Raw genomic sequence first — 16,477 nt, forward strand, 5'->3', positions numbered from 1 at the left:
ATTTGTCACTTTTTAACCCTCAGTTTACTGAGGAGCAAAGCAATATGCAGGAAGCCTAGGTGTGTCTTTCTGACTGTACTCAGAGCTGGCTTCAGAGCTCATGGTCTTGTTCCTGTGTTTTCTCCCAGTTCTCTTGTTTTGACACACCTTGACCTCTAGGCAGTGTCTCATCTCTCTGATTCATAATGAGGTGTGATGGGCTGGACAGACTTGAGTCTCTGTATTCGTGTCATCTGGACAAGTTAAATTTCTTCCCGATGGCTCATATTCCTCACCTCTGATAATCAATGGCAGTAATGGAATCCGAACATCCAAAGTTTGGAGTGAGGTTGGAATATGGTGTGTGAAGGGTCCTAGTAGCCCACTGGACTGGAAAGATATCTATTGAAATCCATTCCTTCCTAAATCACTGTCTGCTCCTCTGTTTTCTTCTTTATGAATTCAAGTCTTTCTGGCTTTAGAATTCTTTGATTCTAGGAAACAGAACTTACTTCTGAGGTGACTCCTACAGGACTTGGTAGGTAAGATTTCCCTTAGATTCTAAATCACCCAAGTCATGCCATTGGACATCTTCCTTTGCTTAGATGCTAGGAAAAAACAATCTAATTTCCAATCTGGGACAGATCAACCAATTGTGCAAAAAGACCACCATTTCCTTGTGGAAAAAAGTAAGTGAGTATAACCTGGTTATTTCCCAAGTTCAGGAAGGTACCACTGAGAGTAGCCGGGTGAAAGGACTGCTTGGCTAGAGAGGCCTTTGGAGGACTGATGAGGTGGGGAGGAGTGGGGAACAGGGATCCCCTGGGGAACAGAAGCACAAATTACAAAGAGAAGCTTACGCCAAATGTTCGCACTGTGTTTAGGTATTCAGGCTCAGGAGTTACACACCTGAACTGTTCAAATCCCAGTTCTGCCTTAGGAAAATTCAGAGCCTTTCCCCATCTGTTCATGTATCTGTAAAATGGGAATAATTTTATAAGCCAATTGTACAGGGATGCTGGGACGACAGCATGAGAAACGCGCCCTAGCACGCAGCACCAGTTTGGCACATAGTAAGTCTTCAAGAAACGGGAGCATCCTCCTTCATCATCACCCCCACCACCCTCCTCACGGTCATGAACACTCGCCCGGAGCTGCAAGGCTGCAGGATTCCCAGAGGATGAGTGGAGCCCATTGCAATGCCAGTACCAGAAAGGAGGCTTTGGTGGCAACACCGCACCATGTGGAGAACGCCTCTTCCAGAATCAATCAAGTGAGATAACCACACCTCCAAGGCGGTGAACTTGGCACAGAAGTCGGGACAGTCAACACCGGCCAACTTCCTCATCCAGCCGCTAAGCCAATGTTAAAATTTGCATTTCTATTGATAAACCCATGAAGGGAGTTCTGTGCCGCTGTTGCTGACAAGGTAAGCAAGGCTGGATCCCCACTGGGATAGCACGGGCACCGTGCCCAGGTGTCCGACCAACAAAGTTGAATGTTCCCCAAATGCCTCTCCTGAGCCGTCTGGGCTACTAGTAGGAAGGAGGAAGTTTGCAAAAATAACTATCCTCACCCCCACCCCCTATTCGCATACCATGTCTCACTTAAGTTTACAGTAAAACTATGAAGTTGGCAGCACGATAATTACGTCAGGTTAAGAGAGAAGGAAAACAAGAGTCAGAAAAGGGAACCCACTTCTCCCAGCTCATGCTGTCAGGAAGGCTGTGAACCCAGGCCATTCTGCGTCACACAGGTGCTTTTCTGCTCCCCCTACAGTGCTTTTGAAATCTAGACACATCCTTTTAAAGTGCTTTATATTGCATTCCACAAAAAATCTTCTGGGACTTTCTGAGCCATGATTTTTTTTTCTTTCTGTATGGAACAAAGCACAGCTAGGGCGACGAGAGACAGAAAGTGACGTGAGGTAGGCTACTTTGTTAAGGTTCCTGATTGAGCAAGAGGGGAGACTCCCTAGGGTTTGGAAGGGTCCAAGGAGATCTGATTCCAGAGAAGAGGGAGAGGTGGGCCCTCCTAAGGGATGGTGTCCACTTCTTAGGAACTATAGAGTCGAGTTGCATTCTCCTGGGCTCTGGGACTTGTTTGGGAGCATCTCAGGCTGGCAGAGTCACACCTCTAGGTGTATTCGGTGCTCCCAGAAAGAGGAGTAAGTCTAAGCATAATGCAGGAGAAACTTCCGGAGACTGTGAGATGAGGTTACTAGGGATACAAAGATAGCTCTGAGTGTCGGATTCTGGTTTTCCTTTTCCTTTCCTTTCCCTCTAGATATTTCTTCTCTTTCTCACCTTGAGGGAGATTATTTTTTCAGGACAGGTAGGTAAGCTTTTTTTTCTGTAAAGGGCCAGGTAGAAAATATTTTAGACTTTGCAGGTCATATGGTATTTGCTGTGACTACTCAGTTCTGCCCCAAAGGCAACCATAGACAATACTCAAATGAATAGGCCTGGCTGTGTCCCAATAAAACTTGATTTGCAAAAACTGGCAGCAGGTTGAACTGGCGGCCGGAGTGTGCTAATCTCTGCTTCAGGGCTATTCTCATCCATCCATCCATCCATCTATCCATCCAGTTTCATTTTCCAACCATGAACCTTCAATTATTTTCACTTTCTCCAGGTAATGACAGATTCCTTAAGCCCCAATGTTCTTCTTATTCACTTTAAAAAAATTAGATTTGCTTTACAGTGCTGTGCCCATTTCTGCTCTACAGCGTAGAGACCCAGTCATTCATATAAACACATTCTTTTTTTTTGTACCATCTTCTATCACGTTCTATCCCAAGAGATTGGATAGAGTTCCCTGGGCTGGACAGCAGGACCTCATTGCTTATCCTTTCTGAAAGGAGTCATTTGCAGCTACCAAACCCAAACTCCCCCTTCCTCCCCCTTCGCCCTTCGTGTCCTCTCACTGAGTTAGGCCAGGATCCTTATAGTTAATACGAGATGAGTTTCTGCAACAAGGATGGGTTGAACTGGACAGCAAAACGTGGGTAGAGTGGAGAGACGAGAAGTCTCTAGATGACTGTCTACTCCGAACTCTATTTCCAGGAAGAACCTCCTGGGTGAGGAGTTCTCCATTCCTAAACACCCAGACCTTGACTGGCCTCCCGTCTGACTAATGAGGAGGCCCACTTGGGGCTGTGATGATTCTGCCTCCTTTGAAGCCATCTGATGAAACTCTGATATCACCAACAACCTGCACCCTGGTGGAGCCTGGAGTGACATAAGCCAAATGGAATAATTTTATGAGTTGACAGGGGACTCTTTGGTGACATCTAACTAGCATGTTTTGGAGAAAAAAATTATCCGAAGCATTAGGAAAGGAAACAATGCTGAATGCCAAGCCCCCACCCACCATTAAGGGTATAAAAGGACCACGGAGGAAGGAGAGACTCAAACCTCACCCACCTCCACCTCCATCAGTTCACCTGCTCTTCCATCACCTCTCCCAGCGCCATGCATTACAGCCGCTGCCTGCCCAACCTGAGCTGCCGCTCCAGCTCCTCCTACAGGCCCTGCGTGCCCTCCAGCTGCCAGGGTATCACCCTACCCGGGGCCTGCAACATCCCCGCCACTGTGAGCAGCGGCAACTGGTTCTGCGAGGGCTCCTTCAATGGCAATGAGAAGGAGACCATGCAGTTTCTGAACGACCGGCTGGCCAGCTACCTGGAGAAGGTGCGCCAGCTGGAGCGGGACAACGCGGAGCTGGAGAGGCAGATCCTGGAGCGGTCTCAGCAGCAGGAGCCCCTGCTGTGTCCCAGCTACCAGTCCTATTTCCGGACCATCGAGGAGCTCCAGCAGAAGGTGAGGGGGTGGGCTGTGATGGGGCACAGCAGTCGCAGGCTCTCTTGGAACAAGAGGACTTGCTCAAGTTCAAGTGGCCCTCACTGTAGAATCTTATTTTCAGATTCTGTGTGCCAAGTCTGAGAACACCAGGCTGGTGGTGCAGGTCGACAATGCCAAGCTGGCCGCCGATGACTTTAGAACCAAGTATGTTGAGACTTTGGGCCGGGTGACCTCCAAAGCCCTTGTGGCTCTTTCTTGCTTAATGTTGCCTGAAAGGGAAGAGAAAAGCCTTTTCTCCCTCTTTAGTTCTCTTCTCAAGGCTGGTTCTGTAAAACCGGTTTCAGAGATCCGCACGCCTGTACTGTTTGATCTCTAGTCTATATTGCTCTTTCTGGAAGGCCTTCCTTTTTTAAAAAAAGAATGATTTATCTGGTAGACTTTTATTCAGCAATTCGTGAATCAAGCAGCACTGGAAGGCCTTCCTAACTCCCTAAATTCAGAGATTGAAATGAACTGTTCTTGGGGAAGTAGATTGACTTGGTGGCATATGAACCAACAAAATCGAGAGGAGAGGGACAGAATTCATCTCATGAGCTTCAGTGGGCACCTTTTGGCTTTAGAGTGAGTCTGTGGCCTCTGCAGCATGCAGAGCTCCAGAGAAACATGCAAATGAAGGGACAGAAAACTGTGTCAGTGCCAAGAGCCCGGCCGATCCCAGCCACCCAAGACATAGGGCAGGGAGGTGGGCTTCCTTCCCGACTCAGCCTCCCGCCCTGATCTGTGTGAGCAGGTATGAGGTGGAGCGTTCCTCGCGGCAGCTGGTGGAGTCAGACATCAACAGCCTGCGTAGGATCCTGGACGAGCTGACCCTCTGCAAGGCTGACCTGGAGGCCCAGGTGGAGTCCCTGAGGGAGGAGCTGCTCTGCCTCAAGAAGAACCATGAGGAGGTGAGACACAGAGAAAGAAAGGGGTTTCAGAGCTGAGCCTTCCACGTCGGGGTGGGCAGAAGGCAATTTGCCATCAGGCTCCCTGGGCCGGGACCCTGCCTGGAAGAACCCAAGCTCGGCTCAGGGAATGGGGTTGCCGCCTCCGTATCTCGGGGTGAGACGAGCTGCAAGGGTCAGACGGTGCTTGAGATGCTGGTTGAGGACGTCTGTTTATGGAACTCTCCTCTGCTGGTCCCTGATCTGTCCCAGATTTGATGGCAGAGATGGAGGAAAAGAAAGAATGTGCCCTTCTCTTTCCAGGGTGCCCAGCGTCGTGTCTAGTCTGGGGTGAGGACCCCGTGAAAACACAGGGCGTCGGACAGGTAGAGGGAAACACGTCCTCTAGGAGATATAAATATAAAACAGCTGCTATCCCTCTGTCCTTCCTGCCTCACTGTCGTGGACCCCGCTAGAGGACATACTCATATAATTACCTAATAGTGCTTCGAGTTAGGTACTCTGAAAAGGAGGCAATAACAGGTTCCCTTTTTCCTGGTGCGCTCCTGTGTTCCCATCTGAAAGTCTGGTCCCGTTTCTGCCTTACTGGGTCTCACCTTGGTTCCTGGAGGGGACGATGTCGTACAAAGCCCTCGTCCCATGACTTTGACATTCTGGTTTTGACTGTGACATTCCCTCCCCTCCCTGCCCCGCGAACATCGTGGACAGTGGTTCTGACGATGCTCACATATCTTTTACTGTCAAAGACGAGGGGAACGTGTGCAGTGCTGGGAAGGAATTAGAAAGAGCCATTGAGTGGGAGGGCGTCCCACCTGTCACGAGGATGACCGTGGGCCTGTGGGGCAGCTTGCGTGGTCAGAGAGAAGGCTGGACCGCAGGGAAGTTTCAAACTCTGGGTCCATTCTTACTGCACTGTCTCAAGCTGAGGCACTTAGTGATGACTCACTACGTTTACATCGTAAAAGCATATTTTTTGCTGCATGTCCTCTAGGAGAGGCCTGTAGTGTGGGAGGTTTTATCTTTGAATGGTTAAACTCGCACAACTGGGGAATTCTCATCATGGCTCAGTGGTAACAAACCCCACTAGTGTACATGAGGATGCGGGCTGGATCCCTGGCCTTGCTCACGGGTTAAGGATCCTGGGTTGCTGTGAGCTGTGCTGTAGGTCACAGATGAGGCTCCGATCCTATGTTGCTATGGCTGTGGTGTAGGCCGGCAGATGCAGCTCCGATTGGACCCCTAGCCTGGGAACTTCCATATGCCAAGGGTGAGGGCCTAAAAAAAAAAGCAAACAAAACTTGCCCAATTAGATCTTTCATTACAGAAGCATTCATTATATGTAAAGAGTACTTATATGTACACATTTGAGCCTCATATTCTGGGAACACTCCAGTTTGCTTGAAGGGAGACTGAGACCCTTTTCCGAGGCAGGTCAGAGGAAGGAGGAGGATTTTGGCACGCGGGGGTTCCAGTCTGAGGGAAGAGACTGAGCAAAGTCACAGGTGGCAGAGCAGGGTCTGCCTGAGTGTGGCTGGGGAGGCGGTGTCTGGAGGGACATGATGGGAAGGGCGTGGGAAGTTTGGATAGTCTTACAGGGAAAGTGAGCTTGCTTTGGTTTTGGGGGAAAGGAATGGATGTGATCCCTCTTTGGGTTTATTCCTACACAATATTCGTGTCACTCTTTGGGAGGGAGTGGGATGTTCCTTTTGGTACATTTTGGGCAGGATCATGCTCACTTTCCTACAGCAGGAAGATAGCAAATTCATTTCTATGGGTTGATTCCTTCTCCATCCTCCATCAGGAAGTCAACTCCCTCCGGAGCCAGCTCGGGGACCGCCTCAACATCGAGGTGGACGCCACTCCCACCGTCGACCTGAACAGCGTGCTCAGCGAGACCAGGAGCCAGTACGAGGCCCTGGTGGAGACCAACCGCAGGGACGTGGAGGAATGGTTCGCCAGGCAGGTGGGCATCCCGGGCCCCGGCCACGCGGGCCCCTGGGCCCCTCCCTCGGGGCCCCGCAGGCAGGGTCTGATCCCGTCTCCTCCCCTCTGGCCTTTCAGACCGAGGAGCTGAACAAGCAGGTGGTGTCCAGCTCGGAGCAGCTGCAGTCCTACCAGGCGGAGATCATCGAGCTGAGACGCACGGTCAACGCCCTGGAGGTGGAGCTGCAGGCCCAGCACAACCTGGTGGGTGTGGGGGAGGCTCCTGGGGAGGAGGGGAGCTGGGGGAGGTGGTCAGGGTCCCCGGGAGGCCCTTGGGCTGTCCTGTCCTCAGCTCATGGGGCTCGTGGCCTCCTGGGACCGCGTGCAGAAGCCCTTGGGGGAGCAGGCGTGTGACCCCGGCCCCCTTGCCGCCGCAGAGGGACTCTCTGGAGAACACGCTGACGGAGACGGAGGCCCGCTACAGCTCGCAGCTGGCCCAGGTGCAGGGCCTGATCGGCAACGTGGAGGCTCAGCTGGCGGAGATCCGGGCTGACCTGGAGCGTCAGAACCAGGAGTACCAGGTGCTGCTGGACGTGCGGGCCCGGCTGGAGAGTGAGATCAACACGTACCGGGGGCTGCTGGAGAGCGAGGACTGCAAGTGAGTATGGGGAGAGGGAATTCTGGGAAAATGTGGGTGGGACCACAAGACGTTGTGGGCCAACGCATTGGCCGTACTTTTCAATGCATCCATCAACACATCCTAATAGAGGGTCTATTCTGACAGCTAAGCACATGCGAAAGGTCAAAGGTCAAAGACATTCGTCCCCTGCTTCAGGGAGCTAACAGTGGAGGGGGTTGGTAGAGAGATAGTTACAATAGCAACTGTGGGGTAAGGCAGATTGTGTTCTGTGAGATCTCCAGAGCCTGAGATAACCATTTCCCACCTCTGCATGTGGCCTTTGGGGACAGAGAGAGGGATTTGGCATTTGATTCCAACTAACTCCAGCCACTGAGAATTGAGATGTGTATCTCATGAAGACCCTCCTCTCCCCGACCCATTCTAAACCTCTGTGTTCCCCCCAGGCTTCCCTGCAACCCCTGCGCCACCACCAACGCTAGTGCCAACTCCTATGTGTCCTGCTCTCAAAAGCGTTGCTGTTAATCATTAAACTGGCATCCTCTTTGAAGACGACCACAACGCCTAGATCAAGCACAGGCAAGGTCCCCAGGTCCTGCCTTTGCTGGAGCTCCATTACCGTTTATAAACCTCGTCTAGCCAGCTGTGCTATTTCTACGCAAGGACATGCTCTCCAGACCCATGAGCCAAGACACACATCATCAACTTCTGGTGTTTCAAATACTCCCTCCTGCTGAAGGTTGAGTCTCTGAAGATGCCCAGCTCCCTGTAATCTGAGCTCCAGGTTTTACTTGAGGGCATTTCCTGTACGGGTAATAAGGTTTCCTGCTTTCCTAGCTTCTTTGGTGTTCTCTGGAATGCAAGGAGGCGACTTCATTTCCTTCTCAATAAACTTTATTTCTCTGGCATAGTAAATGCGTTTCTCATTCATATTCATGCGTTGTAAAGTAGGACTCGTCATGGCTCTTTCATCAACACACCCCTTCATTAAGAGGATGACATGGGTTCAATGACTGACCCAGCCATTATGTTCCATAGGGATAAATACTGAGGAAGGGAGAGGACTGTCCTCTGGGGAGGCTTCCACTCAGGGAGACCACGCCGAAAACCTGGCCTTTAAAACTCATGCCTTTGCCTAACTTGGCTGCAATCCTTTGAGAATTCTTCCCAACCCTCATAACGCGTTCCTACTCTCACTCCCATCACTCTGGAATCCTCTGCTTCCAGTTCTCTGTTGATTTAAAAAAGGTGGGGGGTGGGGGTGGGGTCAACAGGAGAGTTGTGAGTTTTACTTGGGGCAACATGAGGACTCTAGCCTGGGAGGCAACATTAGGGCTAGCTCTGAGAAAGCACTCCAAAGAGGTGGGGGAAGGTCAGCTTATGTGTAGTTTTGGTGAAGGGGGGCAGGTACATGCAATATACAGGACGTACAGAATGTTGGTGCTAATCCTGTGAAGGTCACTGCTAGTCGTGAGGAGCCGATGTCACCAGGAAGGATTTTAGTGCTTTTCTAGACAAGAGGAGGTGCAAGACTTGGGCTCATAAAATCTTCTCCTGAAAGTATCTAACTATCTAAAGACCTGTCCTGCCAGTTTTCCCAGCGCACAGAGTGCCTCACCCCTGATCTCCACCTTAAACTCTTTCAGGGGGTGTTGAAGGTCAGCAGCTGCACCAGCTCCTGATTTAAGCCTTCTAGAGGCAGATGGCAAGTGCCGGTCTCCAGTTGGCACTCATAATTGTGAAGACCAGCTCCTGTAGAAACTGCTCAAAGAGGAGCTACGATCTCCCCTCTTGGCTGCACCTGCATCGCCGCTATAGATCCCTACCCTTCCCTCAAAATGTACCTTCAATGATTTCCATCACCCTGCACACTGGGTCCTCTTGTTACAGCTCCACCTACCCAGTCTCTGTCTTCTGATCAGCCTGTCTTCTTGTTCTATCTCAAGTAAAGGAAATGCCTCAGTCTGTGACTCTGTTTTTCTCCTTCTTTGTTCCTGTTCATGGAGAACTAGCACCTCTATGCTGATGACTCTCAAATCGTGCTCCCGGCTCAGCTCAAGTTCCAGATCTTCACACATGGGACCACTTCACTTGGTATCGAACGATCACATCACCTTTAATTGGATGAAAAGTTATCTTTGCCAAACTGGTCCATTTTGTTAGCCACCTGTTACACCCAAAACTTTGTAATCTATGGACTCTTCATGCAGACAGGCACATCTCTTTCCCTCCCTCTCTTGATTTATTCTTTCCTCTAGGTCTTTGCTCATATCTATAATGTTCTTCCAAAACCTCTTTATTATTTCGTTTCCTACAATTCCAAGAAAGGCCAATGTTCACTAAGTGTCCCCCCTGCCAAAATGTTAATCCTACTCCACCCCACTTGCCTTATTTCTGAATTATCAACTCTTTCAATTCTATTGGCCTCCTACTCCATGATTCATTCAATTTGATGCTGATGGTTGATTGACAGAACTGCAATCAACCATCTACTGTGTGTGCCAGGATTGTGCAGGGTGCTGAGAACACACAAAAAAGTGAACCCTAGTCCTGGCCCACAGCATATACACAGTCTAGAGTAGATAAGACAAAGAGACAGACCTCACACAGATAGGCATCAACGTGACTCAAGAAAGATATAAATGAAAAATGATGTATATCTGAGGTATGAGAGAATGTTAAGAAGAGAGTCCAAGAAAGAGGTAGCACTGGGTCAAAGCTTTGAAAACCCAAAGATTCTGTTCATACAAATTTTGTCTGCCTGGGTTGTTGACTACAGACCCTTGAAGAGAGATGGAACTTTTACCTAATTAAAGCCTAGTGTAACCATGGAACACTTTATAATAAATAAAAAAAACCAGTAACACTAATAAGGATTCATTTGAAGGTTATTAAAACTTTATATACTTCCCATAGTTGCAACTTCAATTAGCTATTACAGTATGATATTAGCATAATTCTGAATACAATTTGATGGGATATGTTTAGACATATGAGTGTGGGCAGGTCTGAAAAGGAAGAGGGAAAGTTTTCTTAAGCATGAGCTTTGGTAAAGAGATGAGGGAAACAGGTGTGTTTAGGAGGCTGAGAGACCGATTCCTAGCCTGGAGCAGAGGATATATGAAATAGTGGAAGATGAAACTGCAAGGCAGTTAGGGAGGACCATATCTGGCTGTGCTTTCAATGGTTACCTGTAAGATTTTCTTATAAGAAAGACTGGCATATGACTATAGGGTGGCTATGCATAGGCTGGATTGTGATGGGTCCCGGAAGTTGTTACGATTGGGTGGGAAAGAGGAAGATCAATCAGGAGGCTGGTGAGAGACAACCAGGACTGAGATGGGTGGAGGTGGGGGAGTGGGTGGGGCAAGGGAGGGGTGGATTTCCGAGGCACAGCCTGGGTTATGGAGGCTGATTGGAGGCAGAGGAACAATGGAAAGAGAAGGACAGAAACTAGTACTGGTCGAATACCTAGTATCGTCCATATGAGTGATGTTTTGGAGGCTTCAAAAATGAAACCAGTGGGTCTCCAGTGGAGAGAGAGCTAGAAAAGAATGACTAGATTCGGGAGAGATGTCAGAGAATTAGCTAAATAAAGATGATCATAGTCAGAGCTCTGGGAGTTGTTTGGACTGTCGAGGAGAAGCTCTTAGGGAAGGAAAGAACCTTGGGAACCCCTGATAGGGATGAGAGAGCAGGCGCAGAGCTCTCCAAAGTCCCTGACACTTGGTCTGCTTTAGTTTAGCTGGGTCTCTGAGGGTAAAGATGGCATTTGCTTAGAAGAAGGTGGGGAGGGAAGCGGAGGTGCAGCGGAAGAGGCACCAGAGTCAAAAGAAGTCAGGGTTTTGATGAGGGCATGGTCAACAGCATCCAGGGCAAGAAGATGAGGATTCAGACAAATCCACTGAGTATAGCAATGGGGAGGTCCCTGTGACCATGAGGAGGGTCTGTGGGACCCTGGGGGAAGGAGTCATATTTCATGGCTCTTTCACATCTGTCTCAAATCCCCAACTTAATAGGCAACCGTTCAAGACAGCACATTCATAGTCAACCTGAAGCTGACTTTGCTCTATCCTCTGTGACCCATGACAAATGTTTGAGCATCTGCCCTTCCATTTGAGGTGCATGGCCATCACAGAAACAGGTTTTCGTTTTTTCTTTTTGGTCTTTTTTTTAGGGCCACCCCCATGGCATATGGAGGTTCCCAGGCTAGGGGTCGAACCGGAACTGTAGCTGTCCACCAGACCCGAGCCATGTCTGCGACCTACACCACAGCCCATGGCAGTGCCAGATCCTTACCCCACTGAACGAGGCCAGGGATTGGATGTGCATCCTCATGGATGCTCGTCAGATTCCATTTCCACTGAGCCACGACGGGAACTCCCAGTTTTCATTTCTTTCCGGAGTGGTCTCTGAATCTAGCTCACCCAGAAGACCATCAGGTTATACTGTCCTCATTAGTTTCTTTTACTTCTTCTTCTTCTTCTTCTTTTTTTTTTTTTTTTTTTTTTTTTTTTTTGCTTTTTAGGGCCACACCCAGGGCATTTGGCGGTTCCCAGGTTAGGGGTCAAATCAGAGCTACATCTGCCAGCTTACACCACAGCCGCAGCCATGCAGGATCTGAACTGCATCTGTGACTGACAGCACAGCTCATGGCAACACCGGATCCTTAACCCACTGAACGAGGCCAGGGATCAAACCCACAACTTCGTGGTTCCTAGCTGGATTTGTTTCTGCTGCACCATAACAGGAACTCCTCTTTTTCTTCTTGGCTATTCCATTCTAGACTGGGTAGAGTTAAAAAAAGACAGAAGAACTTATTTACTTATTTATTTGAAGTGTGGTTAATTTACCGTGTTGCGTTATTTTCAAGTGTGTAGCAAAGTGAAATATTATGTAAGTATGTCTATATGTCTATATGGATACTTAATATTTCATTTTAATATATTATCAAATACATACATACTTATTGCGAAGAATACACATAGTCTTTGAAGAACTTTGCATTTTTCTGACTGGGTTTGTCCCTCAGGATCCCCACGGGGACTCTCTTCCCATCGAGACTCGAGAACTGAGTGTAAGAGAAAAACTGGTGACTCTGGGGAGGTTTGGGGGAATGGGCCCTGGATTGCATTTTTTTTCTTTCTTTTCCCACTGTACAGCAAGGGGGTCAGGTTATCCTTACATGTATACATTACAATTACATTTTTTCCCCCTCCCTTTCTTCTGTTGCAACATGAGTATCTAGACAATGTTCTCAATGCTATTCAGCAGGATCTCCTTGTAAATCTATTCTAAGTTGTGTCTGATAAGCCCAAGCTCCCGATCCCTCCCACTCCCTCCCCCTCCCATCAGGCAGCCACAAGTCTTTTCTCCAAGTCCATGATTTTCTTTTCTGAGATGTTCATTTGTGCTGGATATTAGATTCCAGTTATAAGTGATATCCTATGGTATTTGTCTTTGTCTTTCTGGCTCATTTCACTCAGTATGAGATTCTCTAGTTCCATCCATGTGGATTGCATTTTGAGGGGTCTGCACCTGTCTTAGCTCAGCCTGTTTTACTCCTGAGCTTGCTCATTCTCCGGGTCCTCTGCTGCTTGTCCCTCGAGGGAAACGCTGTGTGAGCATCTTCTCAGAGCCAAGCCTGGGGGCTTCGTTCCCGCATGACCATCGCAGATCCTCCTCAGTGAGGTGAGGCTGAGCCATTAGAACATTGGCAACAGTTGCCTTGACGGAACAGCCTGTGGAAGCCTCATATCCTGTTCTTATAAACAGCCCCTCTCTTTGGGGCTGGCTCCTTGGCATGTGGGTTGGTGTTGGTGTTGAACAATGCTTCTGATTTTCTAATTCCCCAGTGGGTGACTCTTCATCTCTCTGGTGTAAGTCAGTCCCCCTGGTCTGTGCGCGCCCAGCAATGTCACTTCCGGCCGCTCCTTACTTTTTTCTTCTTCTTCTGTTTTTGCTCTTTTAAGGGTTGCACCTGCAGCATAGAGAGGTTACCAGGTTAGGGGTCAAATCAGAGCTGTAGCCACTGGCCTATACAACAGCAACGTGGGATCTGAGCCACATTTGTGACCTACACCACCGTTCAGGGCAACATTGGATCCTTAACTCACTGAGTGAGGCCAGGGATGGAACCTGCGTCCTCATGGATACTAGCCAGGTTTGTAACCTGCTCAGCCACGATGGGAACTCCTCTCCTTGTTATTCGTACACATTAAAATACAGTTAATTGATAAATGGCCCCATATGTGACTTTGCATTTCCCACAGAATACATTTTATGTTCCTCATGCTGAGAATTTCAGGTGCCCATCAGGGAAGAAGTTTTGGGGAAGGAGGAGGGAGGAGGCCTTTCAAGTCCTGCCAGAGGGAGGATGGCCTCAGCAGATCTGCCCTGACTCTACTCCCTGGTTAAGAGTTTGTGTGTGATCTTTTCCATGGACATAGCTTTGGCTTCTATAATAAATAGCCTCCTTAAACCTCACCTGCAATTTGCTCATATGAAGAGCCCAGAAGCCTTACCACAGCGTCTGCCTCAATTACATAAGCAGGTGTAAAACCATCCTGTTTGTTAGTAGTTGATTTGCTCATCAGGTTTATTGAACAGTCATCGACTGGAGACAATGTCATCCCTTATGTAAAAGTAAGAATCCACAGTACACAATAAGTGGAATAAGTAAAAGGTAATCGCCTTCCAGAATGTGGGGGACTCTAATGGAAATGCCGCTCTTTTCTCAACAGGCTCAAGTCCTCTCCTCCGTCATTCATGACCCGGTAGCCATGCAACCGTCCTTAGGTTACTTCTACTCCAGATGCGGGGAGGGCTGTATTGTTTAAACTCTGCCCTCTGCTTCTGAAGACACAAGGATACTACCTTCTGGATTATCCCACGCTAACTGAGATGAAGGTATAGTCGTGGTTAGAGGGATCCCCACGGACATATTTACCAGCCTACAACGCACTATTTCTTCCGTCGTCTTTAAAAAGTGCCATTGTCTGAGCTCCCTTCGTGGCTCAGTAGAAATGAGTCTGTCTAGCATCCATGAGGTGGCAGGTTCGATCTGTGGCCTTGCTCAGTAGGTTAAGGATCCAATGTTGCCCTGAACGGTGGTGTAGGTCGCAGACATGGCTTGGATTGGGTGTTGCTGTGGCTGTGGTGTAGGCTGGTAGCTATAGCTCCACTTTGACCCCTAGCCTGGGAAACTCCATAGGCTGCGAGTCCGGCCCTAAAAAGCAAAAAAAAAAAGAAAAAGTGCCATAGTTTAGATTTTTCTCTCATGAAGCTTGAGGTGTAGAAGAAGGGGAGAAAGACAGAGAAATGCTGGAGAATTCAGCTCTTTGCTTCATGTTCTCTGATTTCATCCAGGAGTGCATCCGTCAATGCAGTCGTACTTTTGAGCCCACACACCCATTCCACATGGCTCTAAAGGTAGAGATTCAGGCGGGAGAAACGGAGGTTGTTCATCATGATGTGGCTTTGATGTAGCACCTTTGAAACCTACGCCCTGAGAGATCACACACTGGCTCCAAGGCTGCTGCCTCTTATGAAAGCGGAGTGGAAATTCTGCCTTGGGAATGGCTTTCAGAATCACCCAGGAAAACATCCACTGTAATTTTACAGTCACAATGCGTTTCTGATCCATGAAAGATGCTACTCAGTATGACTGTTTATTCCACTCACTGGGCTTGGTTTCAAACGATACATGGGTGGTTCCAAAAATAAGCACACCCTCAGGAGATGACGATGTGCTTTCGATGAGGGTACCCAAATGAAAGGGTCCAGGGCTGTGAGGGCGCGTTGGAAGAAGGAGTGATCTGAGTAATGGCTGCACAGGAGGAATTAGCATGTAGCTTCCAAAAGGAACGACTTTAAGGAGTCTTTTTCACATTTTGAGCACTGATAGGTCACACATAAAATCCTCATGGTTCATCTCTTCATCTGGAAGAGCATGAGGGCAGAACATCTGTTTGCCAAAAGGTATTGATGGTCCCAAGGTGCCATTAAGCAAGTGACCATGTGGTGGCTCTTCAGGGTCTCATTTGGAAAACTGGGCTCAGGGGTTTTGATATCAAAACAACTAGGGTTTCCCTTTGGCAAACTCTTAGTGGGTATTACTATTTTCTCACTTAGTAGATGTCCCTCCGTGAGAATAAAAATGCGCCGAGGTGTAGGGGATGATTGGCCACTGGGGACTTTTTGTCTAGCCAGAGAACTCTACCTAATGTTCTGTTGATAATCTATGTGGGAAAAGGATCTGAAAGAGAATGGATGTGTGTACATGTGTTGTCGTACAGCAGAAACGATCACAACCCCATACATAAACTGTGTTTCAATACAACTTCAAGAAATGAAAGAAAAGTTAGCATACGAAAATAGGATAGAAATAACTTTTGGTTCTTTGATAGAGAATAGGCTTTGCGCTCTCGACCTGTTCTAATTCAGGAGGGGATATTGTCTTACAGAGCTCAAGCCTCATGGAACCTAAGATATTTGTGCCCCACGGCATCCCAGGAGTGAGACGATTGGAAGAAAGAGAAGGTATGTTGGAGAGAGTGTGGCCACTGGAATCAGAGAGATCGGGATTTGAATGCTGGCTCCACCAGGCAAGAGCTCTGTGACCATGGACAACCTCTTGGAGGCTAGGTGTCCTCATCTGCAAACCCTGCAGCGTTTTGTGAAGACTGAAGGAGATGATGCATATAAGGTGCTTAGCACAGTGGGCGCTCAGTGAGCAGGGGCCATTCTAACAATGTCATAATGTGTATCAGCTCAGGGCACAATCTTCCTACAGAGTAGGGGCTCCCAAGATGTTAGTTTTCTAGATGTTCTGTGAACATCAAATAACAGCAGAAATGGAGCCCAAGGACGAGAGTAGAATCGTCTCTATTGGGCAAAGGGAAATTGAACTGGATGGCCCCTTAAGTCCTCTCTGATCTCAGCTTCCAGGACTCCCTGCCAAAGAGTCTCGTCTTTCTCGTATAGTCTTTACTGAGTATGAGGTGGATGAACCACAGGCTTTTCCTCATCTAGGAGAAAAAGGCACAGAAGTGTCCTCAACTCTGGAGACCAGGGCACAGTTGTCACTCTAACTCAACATCCTACGAAGAAGCGCCATTGTTGGCAAGATAATGGGACAATCACCTTGAAGCTCTGCCTTAACCAACCAGCGCGATTGGTGATGAGTCCTG

General features: G+C 48.5%; 1 protein-coding gene across 1 annotated transcript; it reads left to right on the forward strand.

The window, feature by feature from the left end:
- Positions 1–3,405: 3,405 nt before the first annotated feature.
- KRT34 (keratin 34) lies at positions 3,406–8,196 on the forward strand. Its single transcript, XM_047757489.1, has 7 exons — positions 3,406–3,800; positions 3,904–3,986; positions 4,573–4,729; positions 6,528–6,689; positions 6,788–6,913; positions 7,087–7,307; positions 7,733–8,196. The coding sequence occupies exons 1-7, from the start codon at positions 3,453–3,455 to the stop codon at positions 7,809–7,811; spliced, it is 1,176 nt and encodes a 391-aa protein (XP_047613445.1). The 5' UTR covers positions 3,406–3,452; the 3' UTR covers positions 7,812–8,196.
- Positions 8,197–16,477: the final 8,281 nt, after the last annotated feature.

This window comes from Phacochoerus africanus, chromosome 14 (genome assembly GCF_016906955.1).
Source record: "Phacochoerus africanus isolate WHEZ1 chromosome 14, ROS_Pafr_v1, whole genome shotgun sequence".
Taxonomy (NCBI): Eukaryota; Metazoa; Chordata; class Mammalia; order Artiodactyla; family Suidae; genus Phacochoerus; species Phacochoerus africanus.